Below are 19323 nucleotides of genomic sequence, written 5' to 3'. Positions count from 1 at the left end.
GTTAGTTGGAGGCTGGCTTTCTGATGCCCCTCATTTAGAAAAGATATTAGGCCAGCCTCTCACCCAATCACACAGTCCAGATCACTCAGTATCTCTTGACTGAGCAACTTGCAGTGTCTTCGAACCAGGATGTACTTTTTCCTGTTATCTTTCAACTGGGCTCCCCCAGTATCTTTCAGCTGGGGAGCCAGATACTGGTTATATACAGCTGAATAAAACTCACAGCCAATAATTGGGAGATCTGAGAACCAAGAGAGACTCACCCAAATTTGTTTGGACTCTGAGGCAGATGGGCACAAGAGGCCTCTGCTGGTACCAAGACTCCAGCTCCTTGTAGAGATCAGGTGAAGCAGAGAAGTCTGCCCTGAGTCCCTTTGTGGTCACCAAAACTGTCAACTGAAAAGAAAAAAGCACAACCTAGAAGTTGAGAATTATGTTTTATTCAGCAGAGTTACTGAGGACTTAAGCCTGGGATACAGACTCTCATATAGCTCTGAGGGACTGTTCCACATGTAGTGGAACATGAAAAGATTACTGCTAATTAAAGAAACACACATTTCAAGTTAAAGAATTTAGCGCTTTTCTATGTATGGGAAGATGTAAAAGTCTGGGCTCATTGAAATTATTCCTTTGATATGCACCATAAATATCTAGGGCCAGTATTCTCTTTTTTCCATCCTGAATTCCCTCAGGGTGTGCTCTCAGGGGTGGCTACAGTGGCTGATGGCTTTATGACTACAACATCTTTTGTTTACTGAAATGGCAGTTGACATTCTCTGTCCACAAAACGAAAGGAAACAATGTTTAAAGAACGTAAAAAAATACATGGCAACACTCACCAAATAGGGAATATCATTAAAGAAAAATTAACAACTGAAATGAGAAATTCACTAAGGGGTTCAAGAATAGAACTTTGAAGATAGGTCAATTGTGATTACTCAGTCTGAGGAATAGAAAGAAAAAAGAACAAAGAAAGATGATGAGAGACTTATGGGATGCCATCAAGCATATCATAGGCATAATGAGAGTCCCAGGATAGAGAGAGAAAGGGGCAAAAGAATATTTGAAGAAGTAACAGCTGAAAACTTCCCAGATTGATGGAAAATAGTAAGCTACTCTCCCAAGAAGCTTAACAAGCACCAAGTAGGATATACTTAAAGAAATCTGTATCCAGACACATCATAATCAAACTGTTAAAAGTCAAAGACAAGAGAATCTTAAAAGCATCAAGAGAGAAGTGACTCTTCATATATAAGAGATCCTCAATATAATTAATAGCTGATTGCTCATCAGAAACCATGTTAGCCAAAGGGCAGTGGGATGACATGAAAAGTGCTGAAAGAAAAAGACTGTCAACCAAGAATTCTATATCCAGCAAACTTATCCTTCAGAAATGATGGAGAGGAAGAAGTAAAACTCCATTTGTAAATGATATGAGCTTATATATAGAAAATCCTAAAGAATCCACTAAACTATTGGAACTAGTAAATTAGTTCACCAAGCTGGTAGGATATGTCAGAATACACCCATCAGCTGTATTCTATACACTTTTAATGAACATTCCAAATGTGGAATTAAGAAAATTCCATTTACAATAGCATCAAAAAGAATAAAATATTCAGGAATAAATTTAACAAAAGTAGCGTAAAATTTATACTTTGAAAATACAAAACATTGTTGAAAGAAATTAAACCTAAATAAATGGGAAGACATCCCATATTCATGGATCAGATCTTTTTCAAAAAAATTTATTATTTTATTTTTGGCTGTGTTAGGTCTTAGTTGCAGCATGCAGGATCTTTGTTGGGATCGTCACTGCAGCATGCAGGATCCTCTGCTGCGGTGCATGGGCTCCTTGTGGCATGTGGGCTTCTCTCTAGTTGTGGCGTGTGGGGTCTCTAGCGGTGGCCCTTGTGCTCAGTAGTTGCAGCACGTGGACTTAGTTGCCCCACAGCATGTGGGAACTTAGTTCTCTGACCAGGGATCAAACCCACATCCCCTGCATTGGAAGGTGGATTCTTAACCACTGGACCACCAGGGAAGTCCCTCATAGATCAGATCTTAATATTGTTAAGATGACAGTACTCCCTAAATTGGTGTACAAATTCAATGTAATCTTCCTCAAAATTTCAATTAGTTTATTTGAAGAATATTGACAAGCTGATTGTAATATTCACGTGGAAATTCAAGGGACCCAGAATAGCCAAAACAATCCTGAAAAACAAAAATAAAGTTAGAGAACTCAAAATTCCCAATTTCAAATCTTACTATAAAGCTATAGTAATAAAGACATTGTGGTACTGGTGTAAAGATAGACATATAGGTCAATATAATAGAATTGAGAGCTCAGAAATAAACCCTCACATTTATATATAGATGATTTGCGACAAGGGTACCTAGACCATTTAATGGGGAAGGAATAGTCTTTTCAACAAATGATTCTGGGACAAGTGGATATCCACGTGCAAAAGGATGAACTTGGACCCTCCCTCATATACACACACACACACACACACACACACACACACATTACCTCGAAATGGTTCAAAGAACTAAAACTGTAAAAACTAAAACTCTCAGAGGAAAACAGCGTAAATCTTCATGACCTTGGGTTAGGCAATTGTTTTAGATATGACACAAAACGCATAAGCAACAAAAGGAAAAATAGGTAAACTGGACTTCATCAAAGGTTAAAAACTTTTGTTCTTCAAAAGACACCATTGAGAAAGTGAAAAGACCACCCACAGAATGGGAGATAATATTTGTATCATATATCTGTAAGAGACTTTTATCTAGAATATATAACGGACTCTTAACATGTCAATAATTAAAAAGACAACCCAATTATTTAAGTGGGCAAAGGATCTGACTAGACGTCACTAAATATAATACAAAAATGGCCAACAAACACATGAAAGATGCTCAACATCATTAGTCATTAAGGAAATGTAAATCAAAACCACAGTGAGATACTATTTCATACCCACTAGGATGGCTCTAATTTTTTTTTTAAAGGAAGATAACAAATGATGAAGATGTGGAGAAATTGAAACCCTCATAAGTTGCTGGTGGGTATGTAAAATGGTACAGCCACTATGGAAAACAGTTTGACAGTTCCTAAAAAAATTAACCAGAAAATTACCATATGACCCAGCACTTCCACTCCTAGGTATATACCCAAAAGGATTGAAACCAAATATTCAAACAAATACTTGTACGTGAATGAACATAGCAACAATATTCATAATGGCCAAAACATGGAAACAATCTAAATGTCCATCGTGGTAGATAGATGGTAGAAAAAAAGGAATAAAGTACTGTAAAAAGGAATGAAGTACCGATACATGATATAGTGTAGACGAACCTCAAAAATACCATGCTGAGGGAAAGAAGGCAGATACAAAAGAACACATATTGTATGATTCCATGTATATGAAACATCCAAAATACATAAATCTGTAGATAGAGAAAGCACATTAGTGGTTGCCAGGGTTCGGGGGAAGGGGGAAATGTTGAGTGACTGCTTAATGGGCTTGAGATTTCTTTTTAGGGTGTTGAAAAGTCTTGGAACTAGATAGAGGTGATGGTTGCACAATAAAGTGAATGTACTAAATGCCACTGGATTGTATACTTGAAAATGGTTAATTTTATGTCATGTGAATTTCACCTCAATTAAAAAAATTTTTTTAAATATATACTAACCATGAAATAAAAAATTATTGATAAATTGGACTTGGTCAAAACTGAAAATTTTCTATTCTATAAAAGACATCAATAAGAAGATTAAAAGGCAAGCCATGGAATGGGAGATCCTTGAACCACAGGGGTTTGAATTGCACACGTCCACTTATATGCGGATATTTTTCAATAGTAAATACCACAGAACTACGTGGGTGGTTCATGGTTGGTTGAACCTGAGGATGTGGAGAAATAGAGGATACAGAGGGCCGACTATGAGTTATACATGGATTAACCCTGGTGTTGTTCAAGGGTCAACTGTATATCTAACAAAGGATTTGTATCCAGAATACATAAAGAAATCTATTCAATATGAAAAAATTTTTTAATTTTGCAAAGAGACACTTCTCAAAAGGTTTACAGTAGCACATAAAAATATACATAGTATCATTAGTCATGTGGGGGGAGAATGCAACTTAAACATCAGTGCGATCCCAGTTCACAAGACTGACAATACCTAATATTGGCAGAGATGTGAGGGAGCTGGAACTCTCATAAATTGTCAGTGGGATATAAACCACTTTGGAAATCAGTTTGTCAGTTTTATATTCCTATCCTATGACTCAGCAATTTTACTCCTAGGTATTTAGCTAAGAGAAATGAAAACATGTTCATAACAAGACTTGTATAAGAATGTTGGTAGCCAATTTTATTCATAATAATCCAGAAACAGCCCTTGTGTCCATCAACAGGAGAATAGATAAGCAAAGTGTGGTATATTCAAACAATGGAATATGACTTGGTAATGAAAAGAAACAGACCTATCAGTGATGGGATGGGAGGGTGATGGACTGCAAAGAGGTATGAGGGAACTTTCTAGAATGTTCTCTATCTTGATTGGAGTGTTGGGTACTCAGGGTATACATTTGTCAAAACTCATCTAACTATACACTTAAATTCTCAACAGAGTTGACTTTTTTTACGTATATAAAGGGGCAGCAAACTTCATAGTTCAGGACTCCTCTGACCTAGGGGTTATGTGGGCTTTATGCGGGCTGTAAGACCCCAAACTTCAGGTGAGACAGCAGGGAAATCACATCCTCGCACTTGCATTTGTAAGTCAAGAGGAAAAACAACATGGGACAGAATACAAGTCATCCTTAATCATCCATCTTAATCATTCTCTAATGTGGACCAGACACTGTGGTCCAGTGTAGCTCAACTGTGAAGGCAGAATTGGACATAGTTCTAGTGGTATCCATGGGTTTGATTACTCTTGGTAGTACAATCAAGAACTTCCTAACAGCAGAAAGGATTTTTGCAGCTCTTGGCAAACTGGATTGGAGAAGGATGGCCAAGAATTATCAGCCGTTGTCTCCTTGGAAGGGTAGATTTTGTTCATAAGAAAAAGAAGATCTGTGTTAGCCCTTGTGGGGAGGATAAGGGATGGTTGGTGCTATATTTTAGAGCAGGGCTCAGCAAACTGACCCACAGGCCAAATCCAGCCTTTGTTCTGTTTTTGTACATTCTATGAACCAAGAATGTTTTTCATACTTTTAGAGGGTTATGAACAACAAACAAAGCAACAAACAAAGCTAGATAATGTTCGACAGAGACCATACATGGTCTGCAAAGCCTAAAATATTTACTGCCGTTTACAGAAAAAGTTGGCCCCTACTAATCACAACCCTGAGGGTAGGTAGGAGTACGATCACCTGGCTTTGGGTAGATTAGCAGGAAGAGGAAATCTAAATTATATTTCTGCCAGATGAAGTAGACTGGTGGTATTTTTCTCTCATGGACTGTAATTGTGCAAAAGGCAGAGCCTCTGATAAGTTGTTGGCCTGGGTTTTTCCATTGTGTTTTCCTAAACCCCAGCCATAACAGAGAAGTTTAAATGCCCCATTGGCCCTGATGTCAGTCCCTCTACCAAGAATGCCCTCTCTCTTTCATCTGGTTTCTGTCTAAACCCACCTCCTCGATGGGGCAGAATCAGTCACTCCCTTCTCTGTGTATCATAGCACTCAGTTCATACCACCAGGCTAACACGTAGACCTTTTTACATGTCTGTCCCCCTCTGGACTATGAGCTCCTTGGGTAGATTTTAACATTTTTGCTGCCACTGGTCCTGGCATCCAGATATGTGCTCCTTAAATGTTTATTGAACTGAATCCAGCCACTGGTATCCCTTGATATACAGGAGCCTGGGTTGAATAGAGACCAGAGATAGCTATTTAGGATCAGGCTGGGGTAACAAGTGGAGGCAAGTTCTCTAGAGCTGATGTATCTGAATTTCATTTTCAGCGAACTGAACAGAGGGATATAAGGAAAGCAAAGTTGAAAGAAAAGAAGGAGCAGAATCAGAATGAGGCTTTACTCCAGGCCATCATGGTGAGTTCTCAAACTCTAGGCCCTTCTGGTCTTGTGAAATCCACTAATCCTGAAGCCTGTTGGGAACGTGTCTGGGAATGCTTTACCTGAATTAGTTGTACATTTTCTTTCTGCTTTTGGTGAAGCAGTGTGACAAGTCAGACCTTCTGAGTTCAGTCAGCTCTCTCACTTGCATGCATGTATTGGTTTCAGGTAACATATACTGAATTTAGTAGCTTTTGGTTAAGCATTTTCTAATCTTCACAGTAGCCTTCTGGGGTAGGTCTTCTTGCTCCTGTTTTTGCTAGATGAGCACATAGTCTCAGGGATATGAAGAAACCTCACACAGCTGATATGTGTCAGAGCCAGGTCCTTGCTCTCAGCCCCTGTGTTATACTGCATCCTGAGAAAGTGAATTTTTAGGATGTAGCTCTTCTAACTATAACAACAACACAAAATTCTATCTCCCCTTCCCTCTCTTTACTGCATTTTAAATGAATGTCGTCTGATCCAAATCTTGCTTTCACAAGTCACTTTGAGCCTTGGCTGCTCAGGGGAGGTAATACTGGCTATGAGATTGCGGGGTAGGTTCTTGGTTAGGTTCTTGGTTTCATTCTTTGCCGAGTTAAATTATGTGCCTATTTAAATTACTTGTTGACTTTGAGAACGTCACAGTTCTAAGATGCACTCCACTAGTTCCTCCGCACAACAAAGAATCTGTTAACACATTAACAGATTAAACAGAAGGGAATACTCCAGAGGGATTTGGTCATTTTCTAAAATGTAGAATATTGGAATGCCCAGACATTTGCATACAGACCTATTTTGGTTCTCTCCTTTAACTGTGCATCTCAGACTTCAGTGTACTTAAGAATTAATCTCAAGAGTAATATAAACAAAGCCGTATATACTACATTTTAGTGGTTTAAAGCAGAGGTCAGCAAGCTGCAGCCAGTGGCTTACAGCCCTGCCTGTTTGTGTATGTCTTACCAATGGCTGTTTTCACACTACAGTGGCAGGGTTGAGTAATATCAACAGAGACCATTTGGCCCGCAAAACCTAAAATATTTCTTATCCGACCCTTTAAGGGAAAGTTTGCCAACCCCTGATTTAGGAGATACCATCAAGGTAATTTTGATTACATATCATTTTCCTCTTGTGTGCTAGCCTTAGGAGCCTCCACACAACATACATAAGAGGTGACTCTACTATTCAGACCTTTGATTTATCCTTGTTTCTATGAGACAATCAAGATTAAGTCAATGTGTGCATTAGTTTTATTATCCCATGTCCTAGCTAAAAGGAAACGTTTGCCATGTTCGTACATGCCTCTCTCTGCATCTTTTCTGTACCTTTGCACATGCTGTTCCTTGGCTGTTACTTGGGGTAGAATGCCCTTCCCACTCCCCTGCCCCCCAACTTTTCTGCTTTTCAAAGTCATTGTTCAAGGCCTAGCATCCCCCAGTCCCCTCCAGACCCCAGGCTGAATTAATTATTCATGGTCTGCAGTTCCACAGCTTTACTTCTTACCTTATGTTGTACTTATTACCATGTCTATCTCATGTCTAGCGTGCTAGACAGAGTCTAGCATGTGGTAGATGCCCAGTAAAGGTGAGTTAAACAAGTCTCAGAAATAATAAAGACGAATCATGTGTAGAGCTGGCTCTCAGGGATCTCGCAGTGTTATGGTTTCCTTGTTTTAGTGAAATGAGTTTGCATCCTTCCACACATAAGGTGTGTGTTTTCTTTTTTTAACCCAGGCTAGGAACATCAGGCTAGTGTCTGAAGCTGCTGGAGAGGATGAAGATTCAGCCTCAGAAGGTCTCGGTGAGCTCATCCTGAACGGGCTTACTTCTGAGAACCTCTACGGAGCCAGGCTGAGTGTAGATGATGGGGGAAGACTGAGCTGGCCTGTGCTCTTTCTGTACCCAGAGTATGCCCAGTCAGACTTCATCTCTGCTTTTCACGAGGACTCCAGGTACTTCCTTCCCCAGGAGCCCTTTGCTATGCTTGCATGCTCTTCCCTGCTGTCTCCGCAGGATGGACAGGTGGATTTTTAGTTGTGGAGGAAAGAGAATAGTTTTGGAGGGTTTTACAGAGTCTGGTTGGTATAACCTCTCTATTCCATAGCTGATTTCTCCTTTTACTAAGTAGCTTTGCAGTGACAGACCACAGTACAGTGTTTGTCAAGCGCTGGTACTTGTCTCGTGAGAGATGAAATCATCGGAGGTAGTACCTGCATAGAACTGAAGGGTATATTTATTAGAAAACGTATGTCTGGCGATTTTAACATGTGATTTCATAGGGTTAATGCTTAGAATGTGGCTGAATATAAGAATGTTAATCCTGAGTCAGTTTAAAGAGAATTACTATGTCATAATAGGACAAGTGATACACACATTTTGGGCACTGCTGTCAAAATGGATTAAGCCTGCATTTCATGATTTATATACACTCTTGATATCTCTGTGAATTGGTGTCCAGGGCATGGGATGTAGGAAAACATATTATGAGTTATTGATACCCAGAAATACATGTTATATCTCCTTAGATTTATTGATCATCTAATGGTGATGTTTGGTGAAACGCCCTCTTGGGATTTAGAGCAAAAATACTGCCCTGATAATTTAGAGGTAAGAGAAGTTTTATTTTGTTCCTCTATGGGAATTGGGGTGGGGAGGAACTGGGAGTGCAGTGAGGTTTCACTGCCTTTTTAAAAAAAATCGTGGTAAAATATAAAAAACATAAAATTTACCATTTTAACCATTTTAAGTGCACAGTTCAATAGTGTTAAGTACGTTCATATTGTTGTACAACCGTCACCACCATCTGTCTCCGTTTTCATCATCTTAAACTGAAACTCCATGCCCCTTAATCAATAACTCCCTATTTTCCCTTCCCCTCAGCCCATAGCATCTACCCTGCTACTTTCTGTCTCTGAATTTCTCTCTCATATAAGTGGAATCAGACAGTATTTATCCTTTTGTATCTGGCTTATTTCACTTGGTGTGATGTCTTTAAGATTCATCATGTTGAGCATGGGTCAGAATCTTATTCTTTTTCAAGGCTGAATAACATTCCATTGTTGCAACTTAAAAAAAAATAATCACAACTTTACAGAACAAAGAATTTATCTTCTAACTATTTGAGAGTAAGATGCCAACTGATGCCCCATCACTCCTGAATACTTAAGTGTCTATTTCCTGCATAAAGCACATTTTCTTTCATGATTCCAGTCAATCATCAAAATCAGGAAATTATCTTTAACACACTCGAACCAGCTAATCCTCAGACTCCATCAGTTTTCACAAATTTTCCCCCAGTAATGTTTTTTTTTTTTTTGGCACACACTACTAATTTTAAAAAAAATTTCTTTTACTTGAAGTATAGTTGATTTACAGTATTGTGTTAGTTTCAGGTGTACAGCAGTGATTCAATTATATTTTTTCAGATTATTTTCCATTATAGGTTATTTTAAGATATTGAATATAGTTCCATGTGCTGTACAGTAAATCTTCGTTGCTTATCTATTTTATGTATAGTAGTTTGTATCTGTTAATCCCATACTCCGAATTTATCCTCCCCACCCCCCACTTTGGTAACCATAAGACTGTTTTCTGTGTCTGTGAGTCTCTTTCAATTTTGTATGTAGATTTATTTGTATTAATTTTAGATACACATAATGATATCATATACTATTTGCCTTTGTCTGACTTACTTCATTAAGTATAATATTCTCTAGGTCCATCCATGTTACTGCAAAAGGCAATATTTTATTCTTTTTAATGGCTGAGTAATATTCCATTGTGTATATATACCACATCTTCTTAAGCCAGTCATCTGTTAATGGGCACTTGGGTTGTTTCCAATCTTGGCTATTATAAATAGTGCTGCTGTGAACATTGGTGTGCGTGTATCTTTTCGAGTTAGAGTTTCCTCTGAACATATGCCCAGGAGTGGGATTATTGGATCATATGGTAACTCTATGTTTAGTTTTTTAAGGAACCCCCATACTGTTTTCCATAGTGGCTGCACCAATTTACATTCCCACCAACAGTGTAGAAGGGTTCCCTTTTCTCCACACCCTTTCCAGCATTTATTATTTGTAGACTTTTTTTTTTTTTTTTTTTGGCGGTACACGGGCCTCCCACTGTTGTGGCATCTCCCGCTGCGGAGCACAGGCTCCGGACGCGCAGGGTCAGCGGCCATGGATCACGGGCCCAGCCGCTCCGCGGCATGTGAGATCTTCCTGGACCGGGGCACGAACCTGCATCCCCTGCATCGGCAGGCGGACTCTCAACCACTGCACCACCAGGGAAGCCCTATTTGTAGACTTTTTAATGATGGCCATTCTGACTGAGGTGTGGTGATACCTCATTGTGGTTTTTGATTTGCATTTCTTTAATACTTAACGATGTTGAGCATCTTTTCATGTCCCTGTTGGCCATCTGTATGTCTTCTTTGGAGAAATGTCTATTTGGGTCTTCTGCCTGTTTTTGATTGGGTTTGATACTGAGTTGTATGAGCTGTTTGTATATTTTGGATATCAACTCCTTGTCAGTTGTATCATTTGCACATATTGTCTCCCATTCTATAGGTTGTCTTTTCATTTTGTTGATGGTTTCCTTTGCTGTGAAAAAGCTTTTAAGTTTGATTAGGTCCCATTTGTTTATTTTTGGTTTTATATTTTGGCCTTGGGAGACTTAAGAAAATATTGCTACGATTTGTGTCAGATAATGTTTTGCCTGTGTTCTCTTCTAGGAGTTTTATGGTGTCATGTTTTATATTTAGATCTGAAAACCATTTTGGGTTTATTTTTGTATATGATGTGAGGGAATGTTCTAATTTCATTGGTTTACATGTAGCTTTCCTCGACACTGTTTGCTGAAGAAACTGTCTTCTCCATTGTATATTCTTGCATCCTTTGTCGTAGATTAATTGACTGTAGGTGTGTGGGTTTATTTCTGGACTCTCTGTTCTGTTCCATTAAGCTCTATGTCTGTTTTTGTGCCAGTACAATGCTGTTTTTATTTATTTATTTATTTTGCGGTACGCGGGCCTCTCACTGTTGTGGCCTCTCCCGTTGCGGAGCACAGGCTCCAGACGCGCAGGCTCAGCGGCCATGGCTCACGGGCCCAGCCGCTCCGCGGCATGTGGGATCCTCCTGATCGGGGCACGAACCCGTGTCACCTGCATCGGCAGGGGGACTCTCAACCACTGCGCCACCAGGGAAGCCCACAATGCTGTTTTTTGTGTTGTTTTGTTTTATTTTTGGCTGTGCTGCACACAGGCATTCTCTAGCTGTGTTGAGCGGGGGCTACTCTTCCTTGCAGTGCATGGGCTTCTCATTGCAGTGGCTTCTCTTGTTGCGGAGCATGGGCTCTAGGTGCACAGCCTTCAGTAGTTGTGGCACGGGCTCAGTAGTTGTGGCTCACAGGCTCTAGAGCGCAGGCCCAGTAGTTGTGGTGCACGGGCTTAGTTGCTCTGCGGCATGTGGGATCTTCCCGGACCAGGGCTTGAACCTTGTCCCCTGCATTGGCAGGCAGATTCTTTTTTTTTTTTAATTTTTAAAATTTTTTATTTATTTATTTTTGGCTGCATTGGGTCTTTGTTGCTGCACGTGGGGTTTCTCTAGTTGTGGCGAGCAAGGCTATTCTTTGTTGCAGTGCATGGGCTTCTCATTGCAGTGGCTTCTCTTCTTGCAGAGATCAGGCTCTAGGCATGCAGGCTTCAGTAGTTGTGGCACGCAGGCTCAGTAGTTGTGGCACATGGGCTTAGTTGCTCCATGGCATGTGGGATCTTCCTGGACCAGGGCTCGAACCTGTGTCCCTTGCATTGGCAGGTGGATTCTTAACCTCTGTGCCATCAGGGAAGTCCCAAACAGGCAGATTCTTAACCACTGCACCACCAGGGAAGTCCAGCATGCTGTTTTGATTACTGTAGCTCTGTGGCATAGACTGAAATCTGGAAGGGTTGCTCCTCCAGCTTTCTTCTTTTTCCTCAGAATTGCTTTGGCAATTCTTAGTCTTTTGTGATTCCATATAAATTTTAGGATTATTCTGGTTCTGTGAAAAATGTCATGGGTCCTTTTTTTAGCACTTTACATATATATATATATATATATTTGGTTGCACCAGGTCTTAGTTGCAGCAGGCAGGCTCCTTAGTTGTGGCTCACCGGCTCCTTAGTTGCAGCTTGCGGGCTTCTTAGTTGTGGCACGCGAACTGTTAGTTGCACTAAGCATGTGGGATCTAGTTCCCTGACCAGGGTTTGAACCTGGGCTCCCTGCATTGAGAGCGCAGAGTCTTAACCACTGAGCCACCAGGGAAGTCCCAGTCATGGGTATTTTGATAGGGATTGCATTAAATGAGTAGATTGCTTTTGGTAGCATGGACATTTTAACAATATTCTTTCAATCCAAGAGCATGGAATATATTTCCATTTCTTTGAATCTTCAATTTCCTTTATCAGTGTTTTATAGTTTTCAGCATATTGGTCTTTCACCTCCTTGCTTATGTTTATTCCTAGGTGTTTTATTTTATTTTTTGATGTGATTTTAAATGGGATTTTTTAACTTATATTTCATTGTTAGTGTAAAGAAATGCAACAGATTTTTGTATATTAATCTTGTATCCTGCTACGTTGCTGAATTCATTTATTAATTCTAATAGTTTTTGTGTGGAGACTTTAGGGTTCTCTATATAGAGTATCATGTCATTTGCAAGTAGCGACAGTTTTACCTCTTCCCTTCCAATTTGGATACCTTTTCTTTCTTTTTCTTATCTGATTGCTGTGGCTAAGACTTCCAATACTATGTTGAATAGAAGTGGTGAGAGTGGGCATCCTTGTCTTATTCCAAAATTTAGTGGGAAGGCTTTCAGCTTTTCACCATTGAGTATTACATTGGCTGTGAGTTTGTCATAAATGGCTTTTATCATGTTGAGATATGTACCTACTTTGGTGAGTAGGTATAGAGGGAACATTATCATGAATGGATATTGAATTTTGTTAAATGCTTTTCTGGTGTCTATTGAGATGATCACATGGTTTTTGTCTTCCTTTTGTTAGTGTGCTGTATCACATTGATTTGCATACGTTGAACCATCCTTGTGGCCCTGGAATGAATCCAACTTGATCATGGTGTATGATCCTTTTTATGTGTTGTTGGATTTGGTTTGCTAATATTTTGTAGAGGATTTTTGCATCTGTATTCATCAAAGATACTGGACTGTAATTTTCTTGCAGTCTTTGTCTGGTTTTGGTATCATGGTGATGGTGGCTTCATAGAATGAATTTGGGAGTTTTCCCTCCTCTTCAAGTTTTTGAAATAGTTTGAGAAGGATAGGTGTAAGTTCTTTGTTTGTTTGGTAGAATTTGCTAATGAAGCTGTCTGGTCCTAGACTTGTGTTTGCAGGGAGATTTTTTAATTAACATTCTATTTCATTTCTAGTGATTGGTCTGTTCAAATTATGTTTCTTCTTGACTCAGTTTTGGCAGGCTGTATGTTTCTAGGAACTTGTTCATTTCATCTAGGTTGTCTGATTTGTTGGCATATAACTGTTCATAGTAAACTCTTATGATTTTTTGTATTTCTGTGGTATCAGTTGTTATTTCTCCTCTTTCATTTCTCATTTTGTTTAATTAGGTCCTTTCTTTTCTTGTTGAGCCTGGCTAGAAGTATGCTGATTTTGTTTATCTTTTCAAAAGCCAGCTCTTGCTTTTATTGCTCTTTTCTATTGTTTATTTTTTTTTTTACGGTACGCGGGCCTCTCACTGTTGTGGCCTCTCCCATTGTGGAGCACAGGCTGCAGACGCGCAGGCTCAGCAGCCATGGCTCACGGCCCAGCCGCTCCGCGGCATGTGGGATCCTCCCGGACCGGGGCACGAACCCGCGTCCCCTGCATCGGCAGGCGGACTCTCAACCACTGTGCCACCAGGGAAGCCCCCAAATACATTTTTGATCCTCTTTTCTCTCTCTCCTCCTTCTGGAACTTCTATTATGTGTAGGATGGCACGCTTTATATTAGCCCATAGATCTCATATGTTGCTTTCATTTTTTTTTTCTTGTTTGTCTTTCTATCTGCTGTTCTGATTGGGTAGTTTCCATTATTCTCTCTTCCAGATCACTTATTTGTTCTTCTGTGTCATTTAGTCTGTTATCCATTACTTCTAGATCAGTTTTTATCTCGGCAATTGAATTGTCTAATTTTGATTGGTTCGTCTTTATAGTTTCTAGTTCCTTTTTACAGTGATCTGCATTTCTATCGATAATCTTTCTTAATTCCTTTAGCATTTTTTTTTTTTTTTTGCGGTATGCAGGCTTCTCACTGTTGTGGCCTCTCCCGTTGCGGAGCACAGGCTCCGGACCCGCAGGCTCAGCGGCCATGGCTCATGGGCCTAGCCGCCCTGTGGCATGTGGGATCTTCCCAGACCGGGCCACGAACCCGTGTCCCCTGCATCGGCAGGCGGACTCTCAAACCACTGGGCCACCAGGGAAGCCCCTCCTTTAGCATTTTTATTACTTCCTTTTTGAACTTGGGGTCTTATAGACTGGTGAGGTCTGTTTCATTATTTGTTCTTTCAGGGGATTTCTCCTGTTCTTTTAATTGGGAGTGGTTCCTCTGGTTTTTCATTTTACTTAACTTTCACTGTTTCTATGAATTTAGGAAAACAGTTATCTGTTGTGGTCTTAAAAGGGTGTTTTTATGTAGGAGTGTCCCTGTGTAGGCTGTGTGTCCAATATTTTTGGTGTGAGGGCTGGTTTTGGTATGGATGCCGGCCACGTCTTTCATCAGAGTGTGCTGGCTGTAATCCCCTTGATAGGGAGTGTGATTGGTGTTGCGGTGTCCAGAGCCTGTGTTGGATGTGAGGTGGGGCCTCCTCTTTGCTCCATGGCCTGTCAGGGGCGGGGTCTGCTCCTCCATTGTTGGAGTAGAAGCCATGACGGTCAGGTTCAGGCTTTGTTGCCCTTGAGTGTGTGCCCTGCCCAAAGGAGGTGGTTGCTGAAGCAGGCGAGGCCCGTGTACTCACAGAGGGCTTGTGCACTACCTGTGTAAGCATCCGTGATTCACTCAGAAGCAGCCCAAGGTCACGTCCCTCTCTCCACTTTGTTCGTCCCAGATCTAGTGCAAGGCTGTGGTGTGGAGTAGGCTGGAGTGGGGGTCAGGGCATTGTGGTTGCAGGAATTGAGGTGGCCGTGCTGCCACCTGGGACCTGGGGTTGCCTCTGTGGCAGAGCTCTCCCGGCACCTGGCCACTCCAGATCTGATGCTAAGGTGCAGTGTGGAGTGGGCAGAACTAGGGTGCTCCCACCGGGAAACCATCACTGCATACTCCCACCCAGGGCCTGCCTGACTGCCCAAGACTCAGCGCCTAGCCACTGTGTGTTCTTGTGGCACTGCCCGGTGTGCGCACTGACAATGTCTGCTGCAGCTAGACTTGCTGCTGCTGTTCGGATGCTGACATTGGGTTTTGCAGCTACCCCAAATCACATCTCAGGCCTTCCAGGCTGTCTCTGTAGCTAGATTGAGTCCTCTCCCAGGATCTGCCTGCCTGAGATTCAGTGCTTAGCCGCTGTGTGTTCTTGTGGTGCCGCTTGGTGTGTGCACTGACGGTGTCTGCTTGGTTTGGCCCGCCACCCTGGTGCGTACACTGACAGTGGTCTCCATCGTTGTGCTCAGATCACACCCCAAGCACCCTGGTCTGTCTCTGCGTAGCTAGACCGAATCTTTGCCGTCATCTCACACCAGGCTGTGGTGTGGAGTGAGTGTGGCTGAGGCACTGACCCCTTTGGATTGGGAAGTGCAGCGAGGCAGCAGCCTCAAGTGCAGGTCTCTCTCCACCCTGATTGTTAGCAAGCCAGCACACGCGCATTCCTCTCAAGTAGAGTCTAGGCTTCTCCAGCCCCTCTATCTGTGTCAGCGGATTTCCCAGCAGTCAAGGGGGCTTCCCAGGGTGAGGATCCATCCATGTGGACCTTCTCTTCCTTACAGAGCACTCCCAGGGGTGCCAGTCCCAACCTGATGCTTTTTTTTTTCTCTGTCCTATCTAATCACATGGAGATCTTTCTTGCAGCTTTGGTTGTATAGGAGATCTTCTGCCAGTTTCCAGTTAGTTTTCTGTGAGAATTGTTCCACATGTAGATGTATTTTTGATGTTTGTGGGGGGAGGTGAGCTCCACGTCCTCCTGTTCCACCATCTTGATCCCCCTCTGCCTATCCCCAGCGGTGTTCTTTATAGCAAAAGGAATCCCACATTGTATTGTATCTAGTGCTCATGTCCCTTTAGTCTCCTTCAGCCTATGGAAGACTTTCTCAGTCTTCCGTCAGCTTCCTTGATCTTACCACTTTTTTTTTTTTTTCGCGGTACGCAGGCCTCTCACTGCTGTGGCCTCTCCCATTGCGGAGCACAGACTCCGGACGCGCAGGCTCAGCGGCCATGGCTCATGGGCCCAGCCGCTCCACAGCATGTGGGATCTTCCTGGACCGGGGCACGAACCCATGTCCCCTGCATCGGCAGGCAGACTCTCAACCACTGTGCCACCAGGGAAGCCCGATCTTACCACTTTTGAAGATTACAAACCAGTTATTTTGTGGAAAGTCCATCAGTGTGTTTCCTTGTGACCATGACCTGGATTATGTATATTTGACTGGAATATCACAGAGGCAATGCTGTATTCTTGTTGCATCCCATCAGGTGCACATAATTTCAAATGTCCCATTACTGATGGTGTTCACCTTAGTCCCCTGATTGAGGTAGGGGTTTGCCAATCTTCTCTGCTGTAAAGTTACTCTTTTCCCCTTTGTAATTAGTATTTTATAGGGAGGTACTTTGAAATGATACAGATATCTTATTCATCAAACCATCAACATAATCATTTATATCAGTGGATTTATGGTTTCTTACTTTATTCATTGAGCTATAATCTATGACTGTGGTTATGTTATGCTCAAATTTTCTCAGATTTAGTCAGTGGGAATGCCTTCAAATTTGCTTGTGTCCTTTTGACTTGTCTCCATTTTTAGAGCACTTCTTGCTTTCTGTCACAAGATGTTCAAGGCTCAAATTGTGCTTTCCTTGCCTTAGCTCTAGAATCAGCCATTTTTCCCAAGGAGGGCCTGGCTCTTTTTGGTGGAAAATGATATTTAGAAGTCAAGTAGTAGGTATATTCATAAGTACAGGGGTGAGGGGAAGGAGGGTGCTCACTGCTCCAGTGCTGTGTATGTGTGTGTATGAGCTCTCACTGGTATCTCCAGTTCTAATCCAACACTCTCTCTTTCTATATTTTTAACAGTAACTTCTATTATTCTTAATATATTTATTTGTTTGATCAATCCCCCTGTATTTAATCCCCCTCCTGTCACCACCAGTGTCCCCTCTCCCTTGGGGAACCTTCCTCACCTCACTTGGATTCCTGACTCCCCCCCATCAGGCTGCTGCCCCAGCACAGTGCCCTCCTCATCCTACATGCACCCTGTCACCCCACGCTGCTTAACCACCCTGCATGAATCTCTTCCTCATCCTGCGTGGGTCCTCACTCCCCTCAGCAGGCCACCTCCTGCCATGAGTGGCTGCCCTTCTCACCCTGCTTAGCTGGCCAGTCCGCAATGAGGATGCCTATCTCCACTGGCCGGTCTCTGATACCCCTCACCCCCCAGCATCCCTCCTATGCAGATGTCTTCCTCAACCTACTTGGGCTTTGACACCTGCACAGGGCTGTCCCCTGTGTGGACATCTCTCTTCCCCTGCTCTGGGCCACTAGTGCTTTCTTTTCCCATACCTAATGGCTGTTGCACCGAATTGTTAGGGAAGGGAAGGCTCATAGGCCTGGACTTTCAGTCTTCGCTCCTCTGTTTACTAGCTGGGTTTAGTCAGTAAGTTATTTCCCCTCTGTGAGCCTTGGTTCTGTCTTTGGAAAATGGAGCCAGTAATATCTTTCTTAGTGTCGTGGGAGAGGACTGAGTGCTTTATACTCCACGACTCTATAAGGGAGGCATTCAGCTAATAACAGTTGCATGTCTTTAACGTTTCCCCAGACTTGGCCTCAGCATGCCTAGTGCTGCTGAAGCCCTTTATTTGTATCTGACTCCTGCTCCCCTGTTCATCCTGCAGGTCTACTTTGAGGATGACGACAGGTCAGAACTGTACCGGGTGCCTCCCAACAGCACCCTGCTGCAGGTGCTGCAGCACCCCAGGTGAGTCACTGTCATGGGGCTGCGTAGACCAAGAAGGATGCTCAGGTACCATCCCAGGGATACAGCCAGGTTTTCGTTCCACCACTGAGTGTTTGCCTTGTACTCCTCTCCCTTCTGCCCTGGATACAAAACTGTGTGAGACAGCGACCACAGAGACTGTCCTGGACCATCGGCCAAACAGGTTGCAGTGTGATGACTCAACCCATTGCACTGCAGCCATGACGTCCTCAGGGAGAGGTCAGTGGGGCTGGTTGAGAAAGAAGAAGCTGCCTGGCTTTTGTACCAAAAACAGCTGGGATGGCCCTCCTATTCCTGATTGTGCCTGTGTCCCCTGATATCGTCACATGGAAAGAGCATTGGCTCTTGAAGTCAGACACCGTCATTTAATGGCTCTTTGGCTCTGAGCACGTACTGCCTCCCTGGGGCTGTTTCCTCATCTCTAAAATGGGGATAATAGCTGTTGCCTACATGTTTCTCAGGTATTTGAGAGAGTAGGAGTCACAGAGCTCTGATGGACTAAGGGGCAGTCTTGCTGTGAGAGGGTACCTTTGTTAGTCTCAGTGGCAGCCAGCTGGATTTGGCAGTTGTCTCTTTCTTCAGCTTTGGGATGTTCCTGGACTATAAGGGAATGCCCTCAGTCGCTTTGTAAGGTGACTCTTGGGCTACTTTTCCCTAAGCTTTGAGCGAAGCAAATGTCTTGCATCTACGCTAAAAGAGCTAGGGCAACGAGGGTGGTTGGGTGTGGTAGGAAATGAGGCTGGAGGACCAGGTTAGGGCCGTGCGCAACAGCCTTGAATGCCCTAAGGAGCACGAACTCTATCCTGATGGCGGTGTATGGAGCCCCAGGGGGTGTTCAGGTAAAATTTACCAAGGAATGTGCAGAGCTTGTGTACTCTTTGGTGGTGAAGCCTGAGTAGAGGGTTGATTGGAGAGAAGTGTAGGAGGCACGTTGGGATGGGAGTTGGTGATGTGCTGACTGACTTGGTGTGGGTATCCAGCTGGCCTTGATGCTTCTGCTTCGGCCTGGCAGGCAGGCGGTGAAGGTTTCTTCAGATATGATCCATGACTTCTCTTGGCAGCAC

The 19323-nt window shown here is 42.6% G+C and overlaps 1 protein-coding gene across 1 annotated transcript in view; it reads left to right on the top strand.

Moving 5' to 3' along the window:
- The window catches only part of TTC4 (tetratricopeptide repeat domain 4), a 42690-nt gene that overhangs the window by 17836 nt on the left and 5531 nt on the right, over positions 1-19323 (top strand). The window contains exons 6-9 of the mRNA XM_022575765.3: positions 5983-6069; positions 7809-8026; positions 8600-8681; positions 18159-18241. Of these exons, the coding sequence (XP_022431473.2) occupies positions 5983-6069; positions 7809-8026; positions 8600-8681; positions 18159-18241 (470 nt within the window). The remainder of the gene's footprint in view (positions 1-5982; positions 6070-7808; positions 8027-8599; positions 8682-18158; positions 18242-19323) is intronic.

This window comes from Delphinapterus leucas, chromosome 1 (assembly GCF_059928025.1).
Source record: "Delphinapterus leucas isolate spDelLeu-1000000601 "Yukka" chromosome 1, BTC_Dleu_Yukka2, whole genome shotgun sequence".
NCBI lineage: Eukaryota > Metazoa > Chordata > Mammalia > Artiodactyla > Monodontidae > Delphinapterus > Delphinapterus leucas.
Note: the sequence above shows the minus strand (reverse complement) of the source record. Positions and strands in the feature narration are given on the sequence as shown.